Source organism: Nerophis ophidion, linkage group LG03 (genome assembly GCF_033978795.1).
Source record: "Nerophis ophidion isolate RoL-2023_Sa linkage group LG03, RoL_Noph_v1.0, whole genome shotgun sequence".
NCBI classification, from domain to species: domain Eukaryota; kingdom Metazoa; phylum Chordata; class Actinopteri; order Syngnathiformes; family Syngnathidae; genus Nerophis; species Nerophis ophidion.
Genome location: NC_084613.1, coordinates 86,071,926 through 86,093,535, shown reverse-complemented (window position 1 = coordinate 86,093,535; position 21,610 = coordinate 86,071,926). Strand labels below are relative to the sequence as shown.

Here is a 21,610-nt window from a genome sequence, read left to right as displayed (position 1 = left end):
TAACTGCCTGTATCGCACAGGATATCATACACAAGTACACACCATGCAGGACTGCTTGTATTGCACAGGATATCACACACAAGTACACACCATGCATGACTGCTTGTATCGCACATGATAGTACACACCATGCAGGACTCCTTGTATCGCACAGGATATCATACACAAGTACACACCATGCAGGACTACTTGTATCGCACAGGATATCATACACAAGTACACACCATGCAGGACTACTTGTATCGCACAGGATATCATACACAAGTACACACCATGCAGGACTGCTTGTATCACACATGATAGTACACACCATGCAGGACTACTTGTATCGCACAGGATATCATACACAAGTACACACCATGCAGGACTGCTTGTATCGCACAGGATATCATACACAAGTACACACCATGCAGGACTGCTTGTATCGCACAGGATATCACACACAAGTACACACCATGCAGGACTGCTTGTATCACACATGATAGTACACACCATGCAGGACTGCTTGTATCGCACAGGATATCATACACAAGTACACACCATGCAGGACTACTTGTATCGCACAGGATATCATACACAAGTACACACCATGCAGGACTGCTTGTATCTCACAAGTACACACCATGCTGAACTGCTTGTATCGCACATGATAGTGTATGATATCCTGTATCGCACAGGATATCATACACAAGTACACACCATGCAGGACTGCTTGTATCGCACAGGATATCATACACAAGTACACACCATACAGAACTGCTTGTATCGCACAAGATATCAGACACAAGTACACAACATGCAGGACTGCTTGTATCGCACAGGATATCACACACAAGTACACATCATACAGAACTGCTTGTATCGCACAAGATATCACACACAAGTACACAACATGCAGGACAGCTTGTATCTCACAAGTACACACCATGCTGAACTGCTTGTATCGCACATGATAGTACACACCATGCAGGACTGCTTGTATCGCACAGGATATCACACACAAGTACACACCATGCAGGACTGCTTGTATCGGACAGGATATCATACACAAGTACACACCATGCAGGACTGCTTGTATCGCACATGATATCCCACACAAGTACACACCATGCAGGACTGCTTGTATCGGACAGGATATCATACACAAGTACACACCATGCAGGACTGCTTGTATCACACATGATAGTACACACCATGCAGGACTACTTGTATCGCAGAGGATATCATACACAAGTACACACCATGCTGAACTGCTTGTATCGCACATGATAGTGTATGATATCCTGTATCGCACAGGATATCATACACAAGTACACACCATGCAGGACTGCTTGTATCGCACAGGATATCATACACAAGTACACACCATACAGAACTGCTTGTATCGCACAAGATATCAGACACAAGTACACAACATGCAGGACTGCTTGTATCGCACAGGATATCACACACAAGTACACATCATACAGAACTGCTTGTATCGCACAAGATATCACACACAAGTACACAACATGCAGGACTGCTTGTATCTCACAAGTACACCCCATGCTGAACTGCTTGTATCGCACATGATAGTACACACCATGCAGGACTGCTTGTATCGCACATGATATCATACACAAGTACACACCATGCAGGACTGCTTGTATCGCACAGGATATCACACACATGTACACACCATGCATGACTGCTTGTATCGCACATGACATCCCACACAAGTACACACCATGCAGAACTGCTTGTATCGCACATGTCATCACACACAAGTACACACCATGCAGAACTGCTTGTATCGCACAGGATATTACACACATGCAGGACTGCTTGTGTCACACATGATATCCCACACAAGTAAACACCATGCAGTACTGCCTGTATCGCACATGTAAACACCATGCAGGACTCCTTGTGTCGCACATGATATCACGCACAAGTACACACCGTGTGGGACTGCTTGTGTCGCACATGATATCACGCACAAGTACACACCGTGCGGGACTGCTTGTATCACACATGATATCCCACACAAGTACACACCATGCAGAACTGCTTGTATCGCACATGTCATCACACACAAGTACACACCATGCAGAACTGCTTGTATCGCACAGGATATCATACAAATGCAGGACTGCTTGTGTCACACATGATATCCCACACAAGTAAACACCATGCAGTACTGCCTGTATCGCACATGTAAACACCATGCAGGACTCCTTGTGTCGCACATCATATCACGCACAAGTACACACCGTGTGGGACTGCTTGTGTCGCACATGATATCACGCACAAGTACACACCGTGCGGGACTGCTTGTGTCGCACATCATATCACGCACAAGTACACACCGTGTGGGACTCCTTGTGTCGCACATGATATCACGCACAAGTACACACCGTGCGGGACTGCTTGTGTCGCACATGATATCACGCACAAGTACACACCGTGCGGGACTGCTTGTATCGCACATGATATCACGCACAAGTACACACCGTGCGGGACTGCTTGTATCGCACATGATATCACGCACAAGTACACACCGTGTGGGACTGCTTCTATCGCACATGATATCACACACAAGTACACACCATGCAGAACTGCTTGTATCGCACATGTCATCACACACAAGTACACACCATGCAGAACTGCTTGTATCGCACATGATATCACACACAAGTACACACCATGCAGAACTGCTTGTATCGCACATGTCATCACACACAAGTACACACCATGCAGAACTGCTTGTATCGCACAGGATATTACACACATGCAGGACTGCTTGTGTCACGCATGATATCCCACACAAGTAAACACCATGCAGTACTGCCTGTATCGCACATGTAAACATCATGCAGGACTCCTTGTGTCGCACATGATATCACGCACAAGTACACACCGTGCGGGACTGCTTGTGTCGCACATGATATCACGCACAAGTACACACCGTGCGGGACTGCTTGTATCACACATGATATCCCACACAAGTACACACCATGCAGAACTGCTTGTATCGCACATGTCATCACACACAAGTACACACCATGCAGAACTGCTTGTATCGCACAGGATATTACACACATGCAGGACTGCTTGTGTCACACATGATATCCCACACAAGTAAACACCATTCAGTACTGCCTGTATCGCACATGTAAACACCATGCAGGACTCCTTGTGTCGCACATGATATCACGCACAAGTACACACCGTGTGGGACTGGTTGTGTCGCACATGATATCACGCACAAGTACACACCGTGCGGGACTGCTTGTATCACACATGATATCCCACACAAGTAAACACCATGCAGTACTGCCTGTATCGCACAAGTACACACCATGCGGGACTGCTTGTATCGCACATGATATCACAAACAAGTAAACACCATGCAGGACTGCTTGTGTCACACATGATATCCCACACAAGTAAACACCATGCAGGACTGCCTGTATCGCACAAGTAAACACCATGCAGGACTGCTTGTGTCGCACATGATATCACGCACAAGTACACACCGTGCGGGACTGCTTGTATCGCACAGGATATTACGCACAAGTACACACCATGCAGGACTGCTTGTGTCACACATGATATCCCACACAAGTAAACACCATGCAGGACTGCCTGTATCGCACAAGTACACACCATGCAGGACTGCTTGTGTCGCACATGATATCACGCACAAGTACACACCGTGTGGGACTGCTTCTATCGCACATGATATCACACACAAGTACACACCATGCAGGACTGCTTGTATCGCACATGATTTTTTTTGGAATGATATTGGAACGATATCATTTGTCAAAATCAGATCTGAACACCTTCATTCATGTCTACAGCACAGGATCATGCAGCAAAAATGTCCAACTCGACATCACTTACCGGTCGGACCTCTTGGCTGGAGTTGGTAAACTGTCGCGCCAAACCGAAGTCCAGCATGTAGCAAGTCCTGCAGGTGCTGGGGAAGCGACCCATGGCGAAGTTGGACTAAAAGCAGAAACACAATGTAAATGTCAATTTAAAAGTTAAAAGTTAAAAAAAATGTTTATATCTTTTTATTTTAAGTATTAAAAACCTCTAAAGGCCTTAGTGGCCACATGCGTGGACAGCACCTTTTAGCTCTTATTTCCAAAATTGTGTACACTACTGAATTGGGGTCTAATGGCCCCTTATGTGGACACTTATACTGCCATCTGCTGGTGTCAGAAGAGTATAACATACAATGGAATTTGGAAAAAAAAATCAAAATAAGAATTAACATGTCACTAAAAATTAAATACACGTTTGTGTACTTATGGACTAAGTACATCATATCAAAAGATGATTCTTAGTTTTTATTCTAATTAGGGTCTAATAAGCCCAAATAGCAAAGAGAAATACAAAAAGAATGTAAACAAACAGTTTGGGCCTTAAGAGGTTAAATATTACAATTTAAATACAATAAAATAAACACATTAAAAATCAAAATTAAAATAGAATAAGAATGTGGATGTAATGTACCGTATTTTTCTCTCTTTAAAAACTCGACAGTGCGCCTATTGTACGGAATGATTCTGGTTTTGCTTACAGACCTCGAAGCAATTTTATTTGGTGGATGGTGTAATGATAAGTGTGACCAGTAGATGGAAGACAAACATACGAGATACGTGAAGATTGCAATATGATGGCAATATGACTCAAGTAAACACCAACATTTTATACGTTCCATTGAAAATATAGAACATTACACACGGCGCTCTAAAATCTATCAAAATGTTTTAATAGGACTTTGGTAAGCTATGAAGCCGCACCGCTTGATGGATTGTACTGTGCTTCAACATAGGACTATTATTATTGTTATTATTATTATTATTGAGTATTATTATTATTATTGTGTATAAGGTAAGACATATTATCTGGCGTTTTGTTTCGCAATATTATACAAAAGCAACTTTTGTTACGTTCTGTTACTTGCTGATCTGTATGTGGGATCTGCATGAATCTTGAAAAATTGCGCGCATCTGCCTTTGTAGTCCGTGCGGACTCCGTAGACTAAAAGCTTCTTCTTTTTCTCTATCTTCTTGTTATGGGACATTCATTCTTCGCTGTGGCCATTTCTAATATAAAGTAGTGTAAAGTTCTTACTTATATCCGTCAGTAAACTCGCCATGAAAGCGCTAAAACATACCGGTGTAGTGAGTTTACATTATTCACCCAAGGAACTTTAGTTTTCAGAGTGTTCCGGTCGAACGGTTTTTCACGGGAAACATTTTTCAGTTTTTATTTCCGGATGAGGAGATGCTGCTCCGTTATTGATTGAAGTAAAGTCTGAATGTCATTAAAACAGTTAGCGCCATCTTTTGACACTTCTTCTACTACCGTCCTTGCACGCTACACCGCCACAACAATGATGACGGGGGAGAAGACGCCGTCGAAGGTGAGCCGCGTAAATAAGACACGCCCACAAAACAGTGCATGCGGTAGGGATTGTCAGAAAGTTTCATTCAATCAATCAATCAATCAATCAATCAATCAATGTTTATTTACACAGCCCTAAATCACCAGTGTCTCAAAGGGCTGCACAAACCACAACATGTAGACCACAAGGAAGTGTTTTCAATTTAGAAAAAAATTATAACAATATGACTCCTTTGATGTGCCCTAAAATCTGGTGCGCCCTATATATGAAAAAAGATGGCAGTGCGCCCTCCATCCATCCATCCATTTTCTACCGCTTATTCCCTTTCGGGGTCACGGGGGGCGCTGGCGCCTATCTCAGCTACAATCGGGCGGAAGGCGGGGTACACCCTGGACAAGTCGCCACCTCATCGCAGGGCCAACACAGATAGACAGACAACATTCACACTAACATTCACACACTAGGGCCAATTTAGTGTTGCCAATCAACCTATCCCCAGGTGCATGTCTTTGGAAGTGGGAGGAGCCTATCCACAGGTGCATGTCTTTGGAGGTGGGAGGGGCCTATCCCCAGGTGCATGTCTTTGGAAGTGGGAGGGGCCTATCCCCAGGTGCATGTCTTTGGAAGTGGGAGGAAGCCGGAGTACCCGGAGGGAACCCACGCATTCACGGGGAGAACATGCAAACTCCACACAGAAAGATCCCAAGCCTGGATTTGAACCCAGGACTGTAGGACCTTCGTATTGTGAGGCAGACGCACTAACCCCTCTGCCACCGTGAAGCCCGCAGTGCGCCCTATGGTCCGGAAAATACGGTAAACTTTGTTATCAAAAACAATTATTTTATCGGCAGTCCGATATTTTCGGACATCTCTAATAACGATGACTTCTGTTTTGTTTGATCAGCCGTTTTACTGCCGTTTTAAAAGTGTAAAGGTGACTGAAAGGGAGGTATTTCATGTCTAAAAGGTTCTAACAATGTTAGAAATGATGCGATTACAAAAATATTGCATTAATAAATAACAATTTCTACTTTGCAGAACGTCTTCTATTGCGGTCGTCTCTGGAACCAACTAACCGCAATATAAGAGGGGGGACTGTGCACAACAAATAATAGCACAGGCACCACAGTGTATAAAGGAGTCATGGTACACAAAACAAACAAAATGTCATAGTATGCTCACTGGCTTGATGTCCCGATGCAGAAAGCCCACAGAGTGGATGCTCTCGATGGCTTCCAGGATCTGGCGGCCCAAGCGCAGAGTGGTGCTGATGCTGAAGGTTCCCCTGCTCATGCTCCTCCTCAGGTCGGCCAGATTACGACCCTGAGAAGGTGCAACATAAAACAACATTTAGCAAAGATGAGCTCCTTTCGCATTGTGTTGGAAAGCACTAATAAACACACAAGTAGAAATGCTGAGTGGACATAAACAATAAGCATGCTGCACTAACCATGTATAATTCATAACAGGAGGGGAAATGGAGCTTGTTGATGCTCATAACTCGCTAACGACATATCACTTTAAAAGTTACACACTAGTTCATGTTTTAATCGGTGTTTGGTTAACAGAATGACACCAAAAATGTATCCTTTTTTCAACACTTTCAGTGTTTCCCCCAGAAAATTTGTTAGTTAAGGTGGTGTCCTCTCCAGGGGGGGGGTGTAAGGAACTGTGTAATTTGGCCTGTCTTCACCATCACGTCTCCATCTCACCACAGCCTGGGTGGGGCAATAGACTACAGACTATGGTGAAGTAGGCCAGCTTCGTCGCGTGAAGAAGCGTACAATTTTTGGTTGTGTTTTCCGCTCCGTATGCTGAGTGGCAATATACTTTTGACAAGAACAAGAAAGTTTGATCACATTACGCCTGTACTGTATATACCTCTATATATATACTGTATATACATACATATATACCTATACTGTATATACCTTTATATACATATATACATACATATATACCTATACTGTATACACCTTTATATACATATATACATACATATATACCTATACTGTATACACCTTTATATACATATATACATACATATATACCTATACTGTATATACCTTTATATACATATATACATACATATATACCTATACTGTATATACCTTTATATACATATATACATACATATATACCTATACTGGCTCACCTGCACTGGCTTCCTGTGCACTTAAGATGTGACTTTAAGGTTTTACTACTTACGTATAAAATACTACACGGTCTAGCTCCATCCTATCTTGCCGATTGTATTGTACCATATGTCCCGGCAAGAAATCTGCTTTCTAAGAACTACGGATTATTAGTGATTCCCAGAGCCCAAAAAAAGTCTGCGGGCTATAGAGTTTTTTCCGTTCGGGCTCCAGTACTCTGGAATGCCCTCCCGGTAACAGTTCGAGAGTCCACCTCAGTAGAAGCATTTAAGTCTCACCTTAAAACTCATTTGTATAATCTATCCTTTAAATAGACTCCCTTTTTAGACCAGTTGATCTGCCGTTTCTTTTCTTTTTCTCCTATGTCCCACTCTCCTTTGTGGAGGGGGTCCGGTCCGATCCGGTGGCCATGTACTGCTTGCCTGTGTATCGGCTGGGGACATCTCTGCGCTGCTGATCCGCCTCCGCTTGGGATGGTTTCCTGCTGGCTCGGCTGTGAACGGGACTCTCGCTGCTGTGTTGGATCCGCTTTGGACTGGACTCTCGCGACTGTGTTGGATCCATTGTGGATTGAACTTTCACAGTATCATGTTAGACCCGCTCGACATCCATTGCTTTCCTCCTCTCCAAGGTTCTCATAGTCATCATTGTCACCGACGTCCCACTGGGTGTGAGTTTTCCTTGCCCTTATGTGGGCCTACCGAGGATGCCGTAGTGGTTTGTGCAGCCCTTTGAGACACTAGTGATTTAGGGCTATATAAGTAAACATTGATTGATTGATTGATATATATCTCAATTTTTTTTTCCATAAAGTAAAAACAAAACACAAAACCTAGTTACCTGAGATACTAAGTATGTCATTATTTTTGAGTTATTAAATATTGACTTACTAAGACAAAATAAGGCAAAATTTTGACTTAATAAATATTGACTTACTAAGACAAAATAATGACTAAGTCAAATTAATGTCTTACTGTAAATAAGGGTTTGCAATAAGAGTTTAAAAAAAGAGTTAAAAGTGGGCCACATGCTGACATATACTCAACTCATCAAGCTTACTTTACAGGACAAAAAAAACAACAAAACGGCTTAATGGATGTCCGCTAATTTTTTGCAACGTAACGCCAAAAAAAACGAAATGCTGATTATCGGTCCTGCTAGACACCGACCTCTATTTAATAATACCACTTTAACATTTGACAACCAAACAATTAAACAAGGTGACTCGGTAAAGAATCTGGGTATTATCTTCCACCCAACTCTCTCCTTTGAGTCACACATTAAAAGCGTTACTAAAACGGCCTTCTTTCATCTCCGTAATATCGCTAAAATTCGCTCCATTTTGTCCACTAAAGACGCTGAGATCATTATCCATGCGTTTGTTACGTCTCGTCTCGATTACTGTAACGTATTATTTTTGGGTCTCCCCATGTCTAGTATTAAAAGATTACAGTTGGTACAAAATGCGGCTGCTAGACTTTTGACAAGAACAAGAAAGTTTGATCACATTACGCCTGTACTGTATATACCTTTATATACATATATACATACATATATACCTATACTGTATATACCTTTATATACATATATACATACATATATACCTATACTGTATATACCTTTATATACATATATACATACATATATACCTATACTGTATATACCTTTATATACATATATACATACATATATACCTATACTGTATATACCTTTATATACATATATACATAAATACATACCTATACTGTATATACCTTTATATACATATATACATACATATATACTTATACTGTATATACCTTTATATACATACATATATACCTATACTGTATATACCTTTATATACATATATACCTGTACTGTATATACCTTTATATACATACATATATACCTAAACTGTATATACCTTTATATACATATATACATACATATATACCTGTACTGGCTCACCTGCACTGGCTTCCTGTGCACTTAAGATGTGACTTTAAGGTTTTACTACTTACGTATAAAATACTACACGGTCTAGCTCCATCCTATCTTGCAGATTGTATTGTACCATATGTCCCGGCAAGAAATCTGCGTTCAAAAGACTCCGGCTTATTAGTGATTCCTAGAGCCCAAAAAAAGTCTGCGGGCTATAGAGCGTTTTCATTCCGGGCTCCAGTACTCTGGAATGCCCTCCCGGTAACAGTTCGAGATGCTACCTCAGTAGAAGCATTTAAGTCTCACCTTAAAACTCATCTGTATACTCTAGCCTTGAAATAGACCTCCTTTTTAGACCAGTTGATCTGCCGCTTCTTTTCTTTTTTCTCCTATGTCCCCCCCTCCCTTGTGGAGGGGGTCCGGTCCGATGACCATGGATGAAGTACTGGCTGTCCAGAGTCGAGACCCAGGATGGACCGCTCGTCGGGACCCAGGATGGACCGCCCGCCTGTGTATCGGTTGGGGACATCTCTACGCTGCTGATCCGCCTCCGCTTGAGATGGTTTCCTGTGGACGGGACTCTCGCTGCTGTCTTGGATCCGCTTGAACTGAACTCTCGCGGCTGTGTTGGAGCCACTATGGACTGAACTTTCACAGTATCATGTTAGACCCGCTCGACATCCATTGCTTTCGGTCCCCTAGAGGGGGGGGGGGTGTTGCCCACTTCTGAGGTCCTCTCCAAGGTTTCTCATAGTCAGCATTGTCACTGGCGTCCCACTGGATGTGAATTCTCCCTGCCCACTGGGTGTGAGTTTTCCTTGCCCTTTTGTGGGTTCTTCCGAGGATGTTGTAGTCGTAATGATTTGTGCAGTCCTTTAAGACATTTGTGATTTGGGGCTATATAAATAAACATTGATTGATTGATTGATTAACAACAAAGTGCTGTGGGGTCCCCTCCCTTTATAGAGAGCCTGGGTAAATTGTGGTGCAAAATGAGCGATCATAAATCTTCACCAAGACGTCACTTAATTGACATTCACGGCACCCGAGGGTCTTGTGATATGACGCCGGCTGCTGCCGGATCATTATTAAGAAAAAATGACCGACAGGAAGGCTAGAAACGCTTTTTTATTTCAACAGAAGTGGCGTAAATACCAGACAAGAAACGGCGACGGAACTGACAGAATAAAGCCTTCTGAATTAGATTTTAGAAACGTTTATTTTACATTGTATAAATGGTTAATAAAAACAAAATACAATGATTTGTAAATAACTTATATTCAATTGAATGGACTGCAAAGACAAGATATTTCATGTTCACACAGAGAAAGTTGTCCGGAGGGTTATTTTCCTCTTTGGTCCGTCCACCGTTTCCAAAAACAATTTGAAATGTGGACTCGTCAGACCACAGAACAATTTTCCACTTTGCATCAGTCCCTCTTAGATACGCTCGGGCACAGCGAAGCCGGCGGCGTATCCGGGTGTTGTTGATAAATGGCTTTCGCTTTGAATAGTAGAGTTGAAATTGCACTTACACATGTAGCGACCAACTATAGTTACTGACAGTGGTTTTCTGAAGTGTTCCTGAACCCATGCCTTGGGCACTAATACACTCCCATACCATCACAGATGCTGGCTTTTGAACTTTGCACTTAGAAGAGTCCGGAGGGTTATTTTCCTCTTTGGTCCGGAGGACACGATGTCCGCCGTTTCCAAAAACAATTTGAAATGTGGACTCGTCAGACCACAGAACACTTTTCCACTTTGCATCAGTCCATCTTAGATGAGCTCGGGCTCAGCGAAGCCGGCGGCGTATCCGGGTGTTGTTGATAAATGGCTTTCGCTTTGAATAGTAGAGTTGAAATTGCACTTACAAATGTAGCGACCAACTATAGTTACTGACAGTGGTTTTCTGAAGTGTTCCTGAACCCATGCCTTGGGCACTAATACACTCCCATACCATCACAGATGCTGGCTTTTGAACTTTGCGCTTAGAAGAGTCCGGAGGGTTATTTTCCTCTTTGGTCCGGAGGACACGATGTCCGCCGTTTCCAAAAACAATTTGAAATGTGGACTGGTCAGACCACAGAACACTTTTCCACTTTGCATCAGTCCATCTTAGATGAGCTCGGGCACAGCGAAGCCGGCGGCGTATCCGGGTGTTGTTGATAAATGGCTTTCGCTTTGAATAGTAGAGTTTAACTTGCACTTACAAATGTAGCGACCAACTATAGTTACTGAGAGCGGTTTTCTGAAGTGTTCCTGAACCCATGCCTTGGGCACTAATACACTCCCATACCATCACAGATGCTGGCTTTTGAACTTTGCGCCTATAACAGTCCGGAAGGTTCTTTGCTTCTTTTGTCCGGAGGACATGACATCCACCGTTTCCAAAAACAATTTGAAATGTGGACTCGTCAGACCACAGAACACTTTTCCACTTTGCATCAGTCCATCTTAGATACGATCGGGCACAGCGAAGCCGGCGGCGTATCCGGGTGTTGTTGATAAATGGCTTTCGCTTTGAATAGTAGAGTTTTAACTTGCACTTACAAATGTAGCGACCAACTATAGTTACTGACAGTGGTTTTCTGAAGTGTTCCTGAACCCATGCCTCGGGCACTAATACACTCCCATACCATCACAGATGCTGGCTTTTGAACTTTGCGCCTATAACAGTCCGGAAGGTTCTTTGCTTCTTTTGTCCGTTTCCAAAAACAATTTGAAATGTGGACTCGTCAGACCACAGAACACTTTTCCACTTTGCATCAGTCCATCTTAGATACGCTCGGGCACAGCGAAGCCGACGGCGTATCCGGGTGTTGTTGATAAATGGCTTTCGCTTTGAATAGTAGAGTTTAACTTGCACTTACACATGTAGCGACCAACTATAGTTACTGACAGCGGTTTTCTGAAGTGTTCCTGAACCCATGCCTTGGGCACTAATACACTCCCATACCATCACAGATGCTGGTTTTTGAACTTTGCGCCTATAACAGTCCGGAAGGTTCTTTGCTTCTTTTGTCCGTTTCCAAAAACAATTTGAAATGTGGACTCGTCAGACCACAGAACACTTTTCCACTTTGCATCAGTCAGTCTTAGATGAGCTCGGGCTCAGCGAAGCCGGTGGCGTTTCTGGGTGTTGTTGATAAATGGCTTTCGCTTTGCAGAGTGGAGTTTTTTGCCACTTGTTGCAGGCATCAAATTCCAAATGAGCTAATATTTGCAAAGTATCTTGTCTTTGCAGTCTATTCAATTGATTATAGGTTGAAAAAGATTTGCAAATCATTGTATTCTCTTTTTATTTACCATTTACACAACGTGCCAACTTCACTGGTTTTGGGGTTTGTAGTTGAAAGGGTTATCTTTCTATCCGTTATAAAAATTTACGCCCCCCTGTCCCACAAATAATGCTGTAATATGCATGTCAGACCAGTACGACTGACCTGAAGCTCCATCACCACATAGTTGAAGCGGTCGTTGCGTCCACAGCCCACAAAGCGACACACGTGATCTTTCCCTGTGAAGGACAGAGATGAAGTCAACATTTCATGTCCAGCAAGTGACTTTATGTCATCTGACCAGTGTGACTTAAATGTCTAAATACATGACTTGCAAGTGTGTGTGTGTGTGTGTGTGTGTGTGTGTGTGATGGCCTTGCAAGACATTACTGCTGAGCAGCCTGATAGAGGCCACACCCCCACAGCTGTTCTGCATGCACTGCAGCCACCACACACCTGCTTTATGTCCTAAACACTAAATAAATACCAGCTTTAATGTTTCCTTCATTCCACTGACTGGCTGAGTCAGAGAGTTACATAATTACTAGTGTTTTTGGCAAAAGACATGAGAATACTGGGTGATGATACAGAACTCCTGCTAGCCCCACTATGGACTGGACTCTCACTATTATGTTAGATCCACTATGGACTGGACTCTCACTATTATGTTAGATCCACTATGGACTGGACTCTCACTATTATGTTAGATCCATTATGGACTGGACTCTCACTATTATGTTAGATCCACTATGGACTGGACTCTCACTATTATGTTAGATCCACTATGGACTGGACTCTCACACTATTATGTTAGATCCACTATGGACTGGACTCTCACTATTATGTTAGATCCACTATGGACTGGACTTTCACTATTATGTTAGATCCACTATGGACTGGACTCTCACTATTATGTTAGATCCATTATGGACTGGACTCTCCCTATTATGTTAGATCCACTATGGACTGGACTCTCACTATTATGTTAGATCCACTATGGACTGGACTCTCACTATTATGTTAGATCCACTATGGACTGGACTCTCACTATTATGTTAGATCCACTATGGACTGGACTCTCACAATATTATGTTAGATCCACTATGGACTGGACTCTCACTATTATGTTAGATCCACTATGGACTGGACTCTCACTATTATGTTAGATCCACTATGGACTGGACTCTCACTATTATGTTAGATCCACTATGGACTGGACTCTCACTATTATGTTAGATCCACTATGGACTGGACTCTCACTATTATGTTAGATCCACTATGGACTGGACTCTCACTATTATGTTAGATCCATTATGGACTGGACTCTCACTATTATGTTGGATCCACTATGGACTGGACTCTCACTATTATGTTAGATCCACTATGGACTGGACTCTGACTATTATGTTAGATCCACTATGGACTGGACTCTCACTATTATGTTAGATCCACTATGGACTGGACTCTCACTATTATGTTAGATCCACTATGGACTGGACTCTCACTATTATGTTAGATCCACTATGGACTGGACTCTCACTATTATGTTAGATCCACTATGGACTGGACTCTCACTATTATGTTAGATCCACTATGGACTGGACTCTCACTATTATGTTAGATCCACTATGGACTGGACTCTCACTATTATGTTGGATCCACCATGGACTGGACTCTCACTATTATGTTAGATCCACTATGGACTGGACTCTCACTATTATATTAGCTCCACTATGGACTGGACTCTCACTATTATGTTAGATCCACTACGGACTGGACTCTCACTATTATGTTAGATCCACTATGGACTGGACTCTCACTATTATGTTAGATCCACTATGGACTGGACTCTCACTATTATGTTAGATCCACTATGGACTGGACTCTCACTATTATGTTAGATCCACTATGGACTGGACTCTCACTATTATATTAGCTCCACTATGGACTGGACTCTCACTATTATGTTAGATCCACTACGGACTGGACTCTCACTATTATGTTAGATCCACTATGGACTGGACTCTCACTATTATGTTAGATCCACTATGGACTGGACTCTCACTATTATGTTAGATCCACTATGGACTGGACTCTCACTATTATGTTAGATCCACTATGGACTGGACTCTCACTATTATATTAGCTCCACTATGGACTGGACTCTCACTATTATGTTAGATCCACTACGGACTGGACTCTCACTATTATGTTAGATCCACTATGGACTGGACTCTCACTATTATGTTAGATCCACTATGGACTGGACTCTCACTATTATGTTAGATCCACTATGGACTGGACTCTCACTATTATGTTAGATCCACTACGGACTAGCCACATGTCTTGTTTGCACAGAGAAAGTTGCAGTGCACAATTCTCATTTAGTTTCATTTATGTTTAGATTTTATTTTGTGTTAAAAATAAAAATAAAGACATTTAAAAATATATTTTTTAAGAAATATTTTCTTGCGGCCCAGCTTCACCCAGACTTTACCTGTCTCAAGCAGGTAAATTGAGTTTGACACCCTGGTATAAACCATATTGATCCATCAGATTGTAGGTGTTTTTTTTGTTTGTTTTTTTGCTATTTGTTGCATTTGCATGGCGACAAGAAGGGAGCAGTGAGCAGCAGCGGTGGCCACGCCCGGGAATCATTTTTGGTGATTTAACCCCCAATTCCAACCCTTAATGCTGAGTGCCAAGCAGGGAGCTAACGGGTCCCATTGTTATAGTCTTTGGTATGACTCGGCCGGGGTTTGAACTCACGACCTACCCATCTCAGGGCGGACACTCTAACCACTAGGCCACTGAGTAGGTGGTAGGAGTCCTCTGCTGTTCACAGTCCAGCCACGCTCCAGTTTTTGGAGATGGTAAGCAGGGGGGTGCAGATAACTGACAATACGACCACATTCTACAGAGGCACTATAGAGACCTTCCTGACCAACTACATCTCTGTCTCGACCGGAGCCTGCAGTGCCTCAGACTGGAAGTCTCTGCAGAGAATGGTGAGGACGGCGGAAAACATTAGCTCGGATTCAGACTCAGATTTCAGCGACTTAAGCGATTCAACAGATGACGCATGTATTGAAACAGATGGTTGGAGTATGAAAGTATTGAAGAAGAAACTGAAGCTATTGAGCGAATAGCTATTGACGCTATTCATAGCCATAGCATGGCCGAATAGCTGCGTTAGCATCGGCGGTAAAATGTGCGGACCAAACGATCAGGACTTTCGCATCTCGTGACACTGGAGCAACTTAAATCCGTCGATTGGTAAGTGTTTGTTTTGCATTAAATGTGGGTGGAAGGAACCGTAATATAGTTGCAAATGCATCTACAGGTTATCCATACATCTCTGTGCCATGTCTGCTTTAGCACCGCCGGTAAATAGCATGTTAGCGTCGATTAGCGTAGCATGTTAGCATCGATTAGTTGGCAGTCATCAACAAAACTCACCTTTCTGATTTCTGTGACTTTATCGTTGCAAATGCATCTGCAGGTTATCCATACATCTCTGTGCCATGTCTGCTTCAGCACCGCCGGTAAATAGCATGTTAGCCTCGATTAGCGTAGCATGTTAGCATCGATTAGCTGGCAGTCACGCCGCAACCAAATATGTCTGATTAGCACATAAGTCAACATCAACAAAACTCACATTTTTGATTTTGTTGACTTTATCGTTGCAAATGCATCTGCAGGTTATCCATACATCTCTGTGCCATGTCTGCTTTAGCACCGCCGGTAAATAGCATGTTAGTGTCGATTAGCGTAGCATGTTAGCATCGATTAGCTGGCAGTCAACATCGACAAAACTCACCTTTGTGATTTCGTTGACTTTATCGTTGCAAATGCATCTGCAGGTTATCCATACATCTCTGTGCCATGTCTGCTTTAGCACCGCCGGTAAATAGCATGTTAGCCTCGATTAGCGTGGCATGTTAGCATCGATTAGCTGGCAGTCACGCCGCAACCAAATATGTCTGATTAGCACATAAGTCAACATCAACAAAAATCACCTTTGTGATTTCGTTGACTTTATCGTTGCAAATGCATCTGCAGGTTATCCATACATCTCTGTGCCATGTCTGCCTTAGCATCGCCGGTAAATAGCATGTTAGCGTCGTTTAGCGTAGCATGTTAGCATCGATTAGCTGGCAGTCAACATCAACAAAACTCACCTTTGTGATTTCGTTGACTTTATCGTTGCAAATGCATCTGCAGGTTATCCATACATCTCTGTGCCATGTCTGCTTAAGCACCGCCGGTAAATAGCATGTTAGCGTCGATTAGCGTAGCATGTTAGCATCGATTAGCTGGCAGTCATCAACAAAACTCACCTTTCTGTTTCTGTGACTTTTTAGTTGCAAATGCATCTGCAGGTTATCCATACATCTCTGTGCCATGTCTGCCTTAGCATCGCCAGTAAATAGCATGTTAGCGTCGATTAGCGTAGCATGTTAGCATCGATTAGCTGGCAGTCGCGCCGCAACCAAATATGTCTGATTAGCACATAAGTCAACATCAACAAAACTCACCTTTGTGATTTCGTTGACTTTATCGTTGCAAATGCATCTGCAGGTTATCCATACATCTCTGTGCCATGTCTGCCTTAGCATCACCAGTAAATAGCATGTTAGCGTCGATTAGCGTAGCATGTTAGCATCGATTAGCTGGCAGTCGCGCCGCAACCAAATATGTCTGATTAGCACATAAGTCAACATCAACAAAACTCACCTTTGTGATTTCGTTGACTTTATCGTTGCAAATGCATCTGCAGGTTATCCATACATCTCTGTGCCATGTCTGCTTTAGCACCGCCGGTATATAACATGTTAGCATCGATTAGCGTAGCATGTTAGCATCAATTAGCTGGCAGTCAACATCAACAAAACTCACCTTTGTGATTTCTGTGACTTTTTAGTTGCAAATGCATCTGCAGGTTATCCATACATCTCTGTGCCATGTCTGCTTTAGCACCGCCGGTAAATAGCATGTTAGCGTCGATTAGCGTAGCATGTTAGCATCGATTAGCTGGCAGTCAACATCGACAAAACTCACATTCGTGATTTCTGTGACTTTTTAGTTGCAAATGCATCTGCAGGTTATCCATACATCTCTGTGCCATGTCTGCTTCAGCACCGCCGGTAAATAGCATGTTAGCGTCGATTAGCGTAGCATGTTAGCATCGATTAGCTGGCAGTCACGCCGCAACCAAATATGTCTGATTAGCACATGAGTCAACATCAACAAAAATCACCTTTGTTATTTCGTTGACTTTATGGTTGCAAATGCATCTGCAGGTTATCCATACATCTCTGTGCCATGTCTGCTTCAGCACCGCCGGTAAATAGCATGTTAGCGTCGATTAGCGTAGCATGTTAGCATCGATTAGCTGGCAGTCAACATCAACAAAACTCACATTTGTGATTTCTGTGACTTTTTAGTTGCAAATGCATCTGCAGGTTATCCATACATCTCTGTGCCATGTCTGCTTAAGCACCGCCGGTAAATAGCATGTTAGCGTCGATTAGCGTAGCATGTTAGCGTCGATTAGTATAGCATGTTAGCATTGATTAGCTGGCAGTCACGCCGCAACCAAATATGTCTGATTAGCACATAAGTCAACATCAACAAAAATCACCTTTGGGATTTCGTTGACTTTATGGTTGCAAATGCATCTGCAAGTTATCCATACATCTCTGTGCCATGTCTGCTTCAGCACCGCCGGTAAATAGCATGTTAGCGTCGATTAGCGTAGCATGTTAGCATCGATTAGCTGGCAGTCACGCCGCAACCAAATATGTCTGATTAGCACATAAGTCAACATCAACAAAAATCACCTTTGTGATTTCGTTGACTTTATCGTTGCAAATGCATCTGCAGGTTATCCATACATCTCTGTGCCATGTCTGCTTCAGCACCGCCGGTAAATAGCATGTTAGCGTCGATTAGCGTAGCATGTTAGCATTGATTGGCTGGCAGTCACGCCGCAACCAAATATGTCTGATTAGCACATAAGTCAACATCAACAAAAATCACCTTTTTGATTTTGTTGACTTTATGGTTGCAAATGCATCTGCAAGTTATCCATACATCTCTGTGCCATGTCTGCTTTAGCACCGCCGGTAAATAGCATGTTAGCGTCGATTAGCGTAGCATGTTAGCATCGATTAGCTGGCAGTCACGCCGCAACCAAATATGTCTGATTAGCACATAAGTCAACATCAACAAAAATCACCTTTGGGATTTCGTTGACTTTATCGTTGCAAATGCATTTGCAGGTTATCCATACATCTCTGTGCCATGTCTGCTTTAGCACCGCCGGTATATAACATGTTAGCATAGATTAGCGTAGCATGTTAGCATCAATTAGCTGGCAGTCAACATCAACAAAACTCACCTTTGTGATTTCTGTGACTTTATCGTTGCAAATGCATCTGCAGGTTATCCATACATCTCTGTGCCATGTCTGCTTCAGCACCGCCGGCAAATAGCATGTTAGCGTCGATTAGCGTAGCATGTTAGCATCGATTAGCTGGCAGTCACGCTGCAACCAAATATGTCTGATTAGCACATAAGTCAACATCAACAAAAATCACCTTTGTGATTTCGTTGACTTTATTGTTGCAAATGCATCTGCAGGTTATCCATACATCTCTGTGCCATGTCTGCTTAAGCAACGCCGGTAAATAGCATGTTAGCCTCGATTAGCGTAGCATGTTAGCATCGATTAGCTGGCAGTCACGCCGCAACCAAATATAAGTCAACATCAACAAAACTCACCTTTGTGATTTCGTTGACTTTATCGTTGCAAATGCATCTGCAGGTTATCCATACATCTCTGTGCCATGTCTGTCTTAGCATCGCCGGTCAAATGTGGAGACACTCTGGTACATTCAATGGGGGTCTGGCGGCAGACACTTTCGCATCTTGGGGCCAGTGGTGCAACTTGAATCCCTCCCTGTTAGTGTTGTTACACCCTCCGACAACACACCCACGAGGCATGATGTCTCCAAGGTTCCAGAGCGATAAACAGAAAGGCGTTTAATTCGCCAAAATTCACCCATTTAGAGTTCGGAAATCGGTTAAAAAAATACATGGTCTTTTTCCTGCACCATCAAGGTATATATTGACGCTTACATAGGTCTGCTGATAATGTTCGCCTTTAATATTTCATCGTTGATATAAAAACTGCGCGGTCGCTAGTAGTGGCTTCCAGTAGGTCTTTAAACCTGACAAGGTTGACATGTCTTGTTATGAAGCTCAGGGTTGTTGGATGTGTGCTGCTCAGCAATGTTCGGGCCCCTCTCCGGTTACGTTCTGCTTCCCTGGGGCCACCGCCATTAGACAGCTAACATGATCCCTGCACATTGATCTTCCCTCTCGGAAAAGGGCATGTGTGCATTTCACAAAAGAAGAGAAAGTGAAAAGAAGTGCGAGTAGCGACTTCAACATGAAAAGCTTTGATCGTTAAGACGGTGATGTCATTTCTCAGTCTGACGCACAAGCGGCAGGGCGGGTGTCTCTCCGCCATCTTGTCCACGTCAAAACCCCCAGGTCACGGCGGTCGGTCTGATCGATAAGGATAAGCGAAACCGAATCTGCCAAATCCATTTCGGGACTCACCCTGCAGCTTCTTGAGCACGGCGACCTCCATTTTGAGCACTTGTTTCGGCTGCTGGGCCGACTCCACCTTCAGCGCCACGCTGACCCGCGTCAGCAGGTCCAGCGCCTCGTAGATCTCCCCGAAACCTCCGCCCCCGATCTTCTTCACCTGGATGGGGAGGAGGAAAAATTAAAAAGATGTTGCTCCAAAAGCTGTGTGTACCTTTCAGCATTAATGGTGCCTTCACAGATGTGTAAGTTACCCATGCCTTGGGTACTAAAACACCCCCATACCATCACACATGCTGGCTTTTACACTACAACAATCCGGAAGGTTCTTTTCCTCTTTGGTCCGGGGGACACGACGTCCACAGTTTCCAAAAAAACAATTTGAAATGTGGACACTTTCACACTTTGTCAGCGGCTTTTCCGGGTGTTGTTGATAAACGGCTTTCGCTTTGCATTTTACAGTTTTAACTTGCACTTACGGATGTAGCGACCGACTGTAGTTACTGACGGTGGTTTTCGGAAGTCTTCCTGAGCCCATGTGGTGATATCCTTTACGCGCCGACGTAGCTTTTTGATGCAGTGCCGCCTGAGGGATCCAAGGTCACGGGGTTGATTTCTCCACATTCTCTGAATCTTTTGATGACATTACGGAGCGTGGATGGTGAAATCCCTAAATTCCATGCAATAGCTGGTTGACAAATTTTGTTCTTAAACTGTTGGACCACTTGCTCACGCATTTGTTCACAAAGTGGTGACCCTCGCCCCATCCTTGTTTGTGAATGACTGAGCATTTCATGGAAGCTTCTTTTATACCCAATCATGGCACCCACCTGTTCCCAATTAGCCTGTTCACCTGTGGGATGTTCCAAATAAGTGTTTGATGAGCATTCCTCAACTTTCTCAGTCTTTTTTGCCACATGTTGCAGGCATGAAATTCCAAATGAGCTAATGTTTGCAAAAATAAGAACGTTTTCCAGTTCGCACGTTAAAGGCCTACTGAAATGAGATGTTCTTATTTAAACGGGGATAGCAGGTCCATTCTATGTGTCATACTTCATCATTTCGCGATATTGCCATATTTTTGCTGAAAGGATTTAGTAGAGAACATCGACCATAAAGTTCGCAACTTTTGCTTGCTAACAGAAAAGCCCTGCCTCTACCGGAAGTCGCAGACGATGACGTCACATGTTTGATCCTCACATCTTCACATTGTCTTTAATGGGAGTCTC

General features: G+C 43.2%; 1 protein-coding gene across 3 annotated transcripts in view; it reads right to left on the bottom strand.

Annotated features, from left to right (window-relative positions):
* ttbk2a (tau tubulin kinase 2a) overlaps positions 1–21,610 on the bottom strand; it is a 110,010-nt gene that overhangs the window by 53,074 nt on the left and 35,326 nt on the right. For all 3 annotated transcript variants that reach the window (XM_061896270.1, XM_061896272.1, XM_061896271.1), the window contains exons 3-6: positions 20,394–20,541; positions 12,930–13,003; positions 6,587–6,727; positions 3,889–3,993 (exon numbers count right to left, since the gene is read on the bottom strand). In XM_061896270.1, coding sequence (XP_061752254.1) covers positions 3,889–3,993; positions 6,587–6,727; positions 12,930–13,003; positions 20,394–20,541 — 468 coding nt within the window. The remainder of the gene's footprint in view (positions 1–3,888; positions 3,994–6,586; positions 6,728–12,929; positions 13,004–20,393; positions 20,542–21,610) is intronic.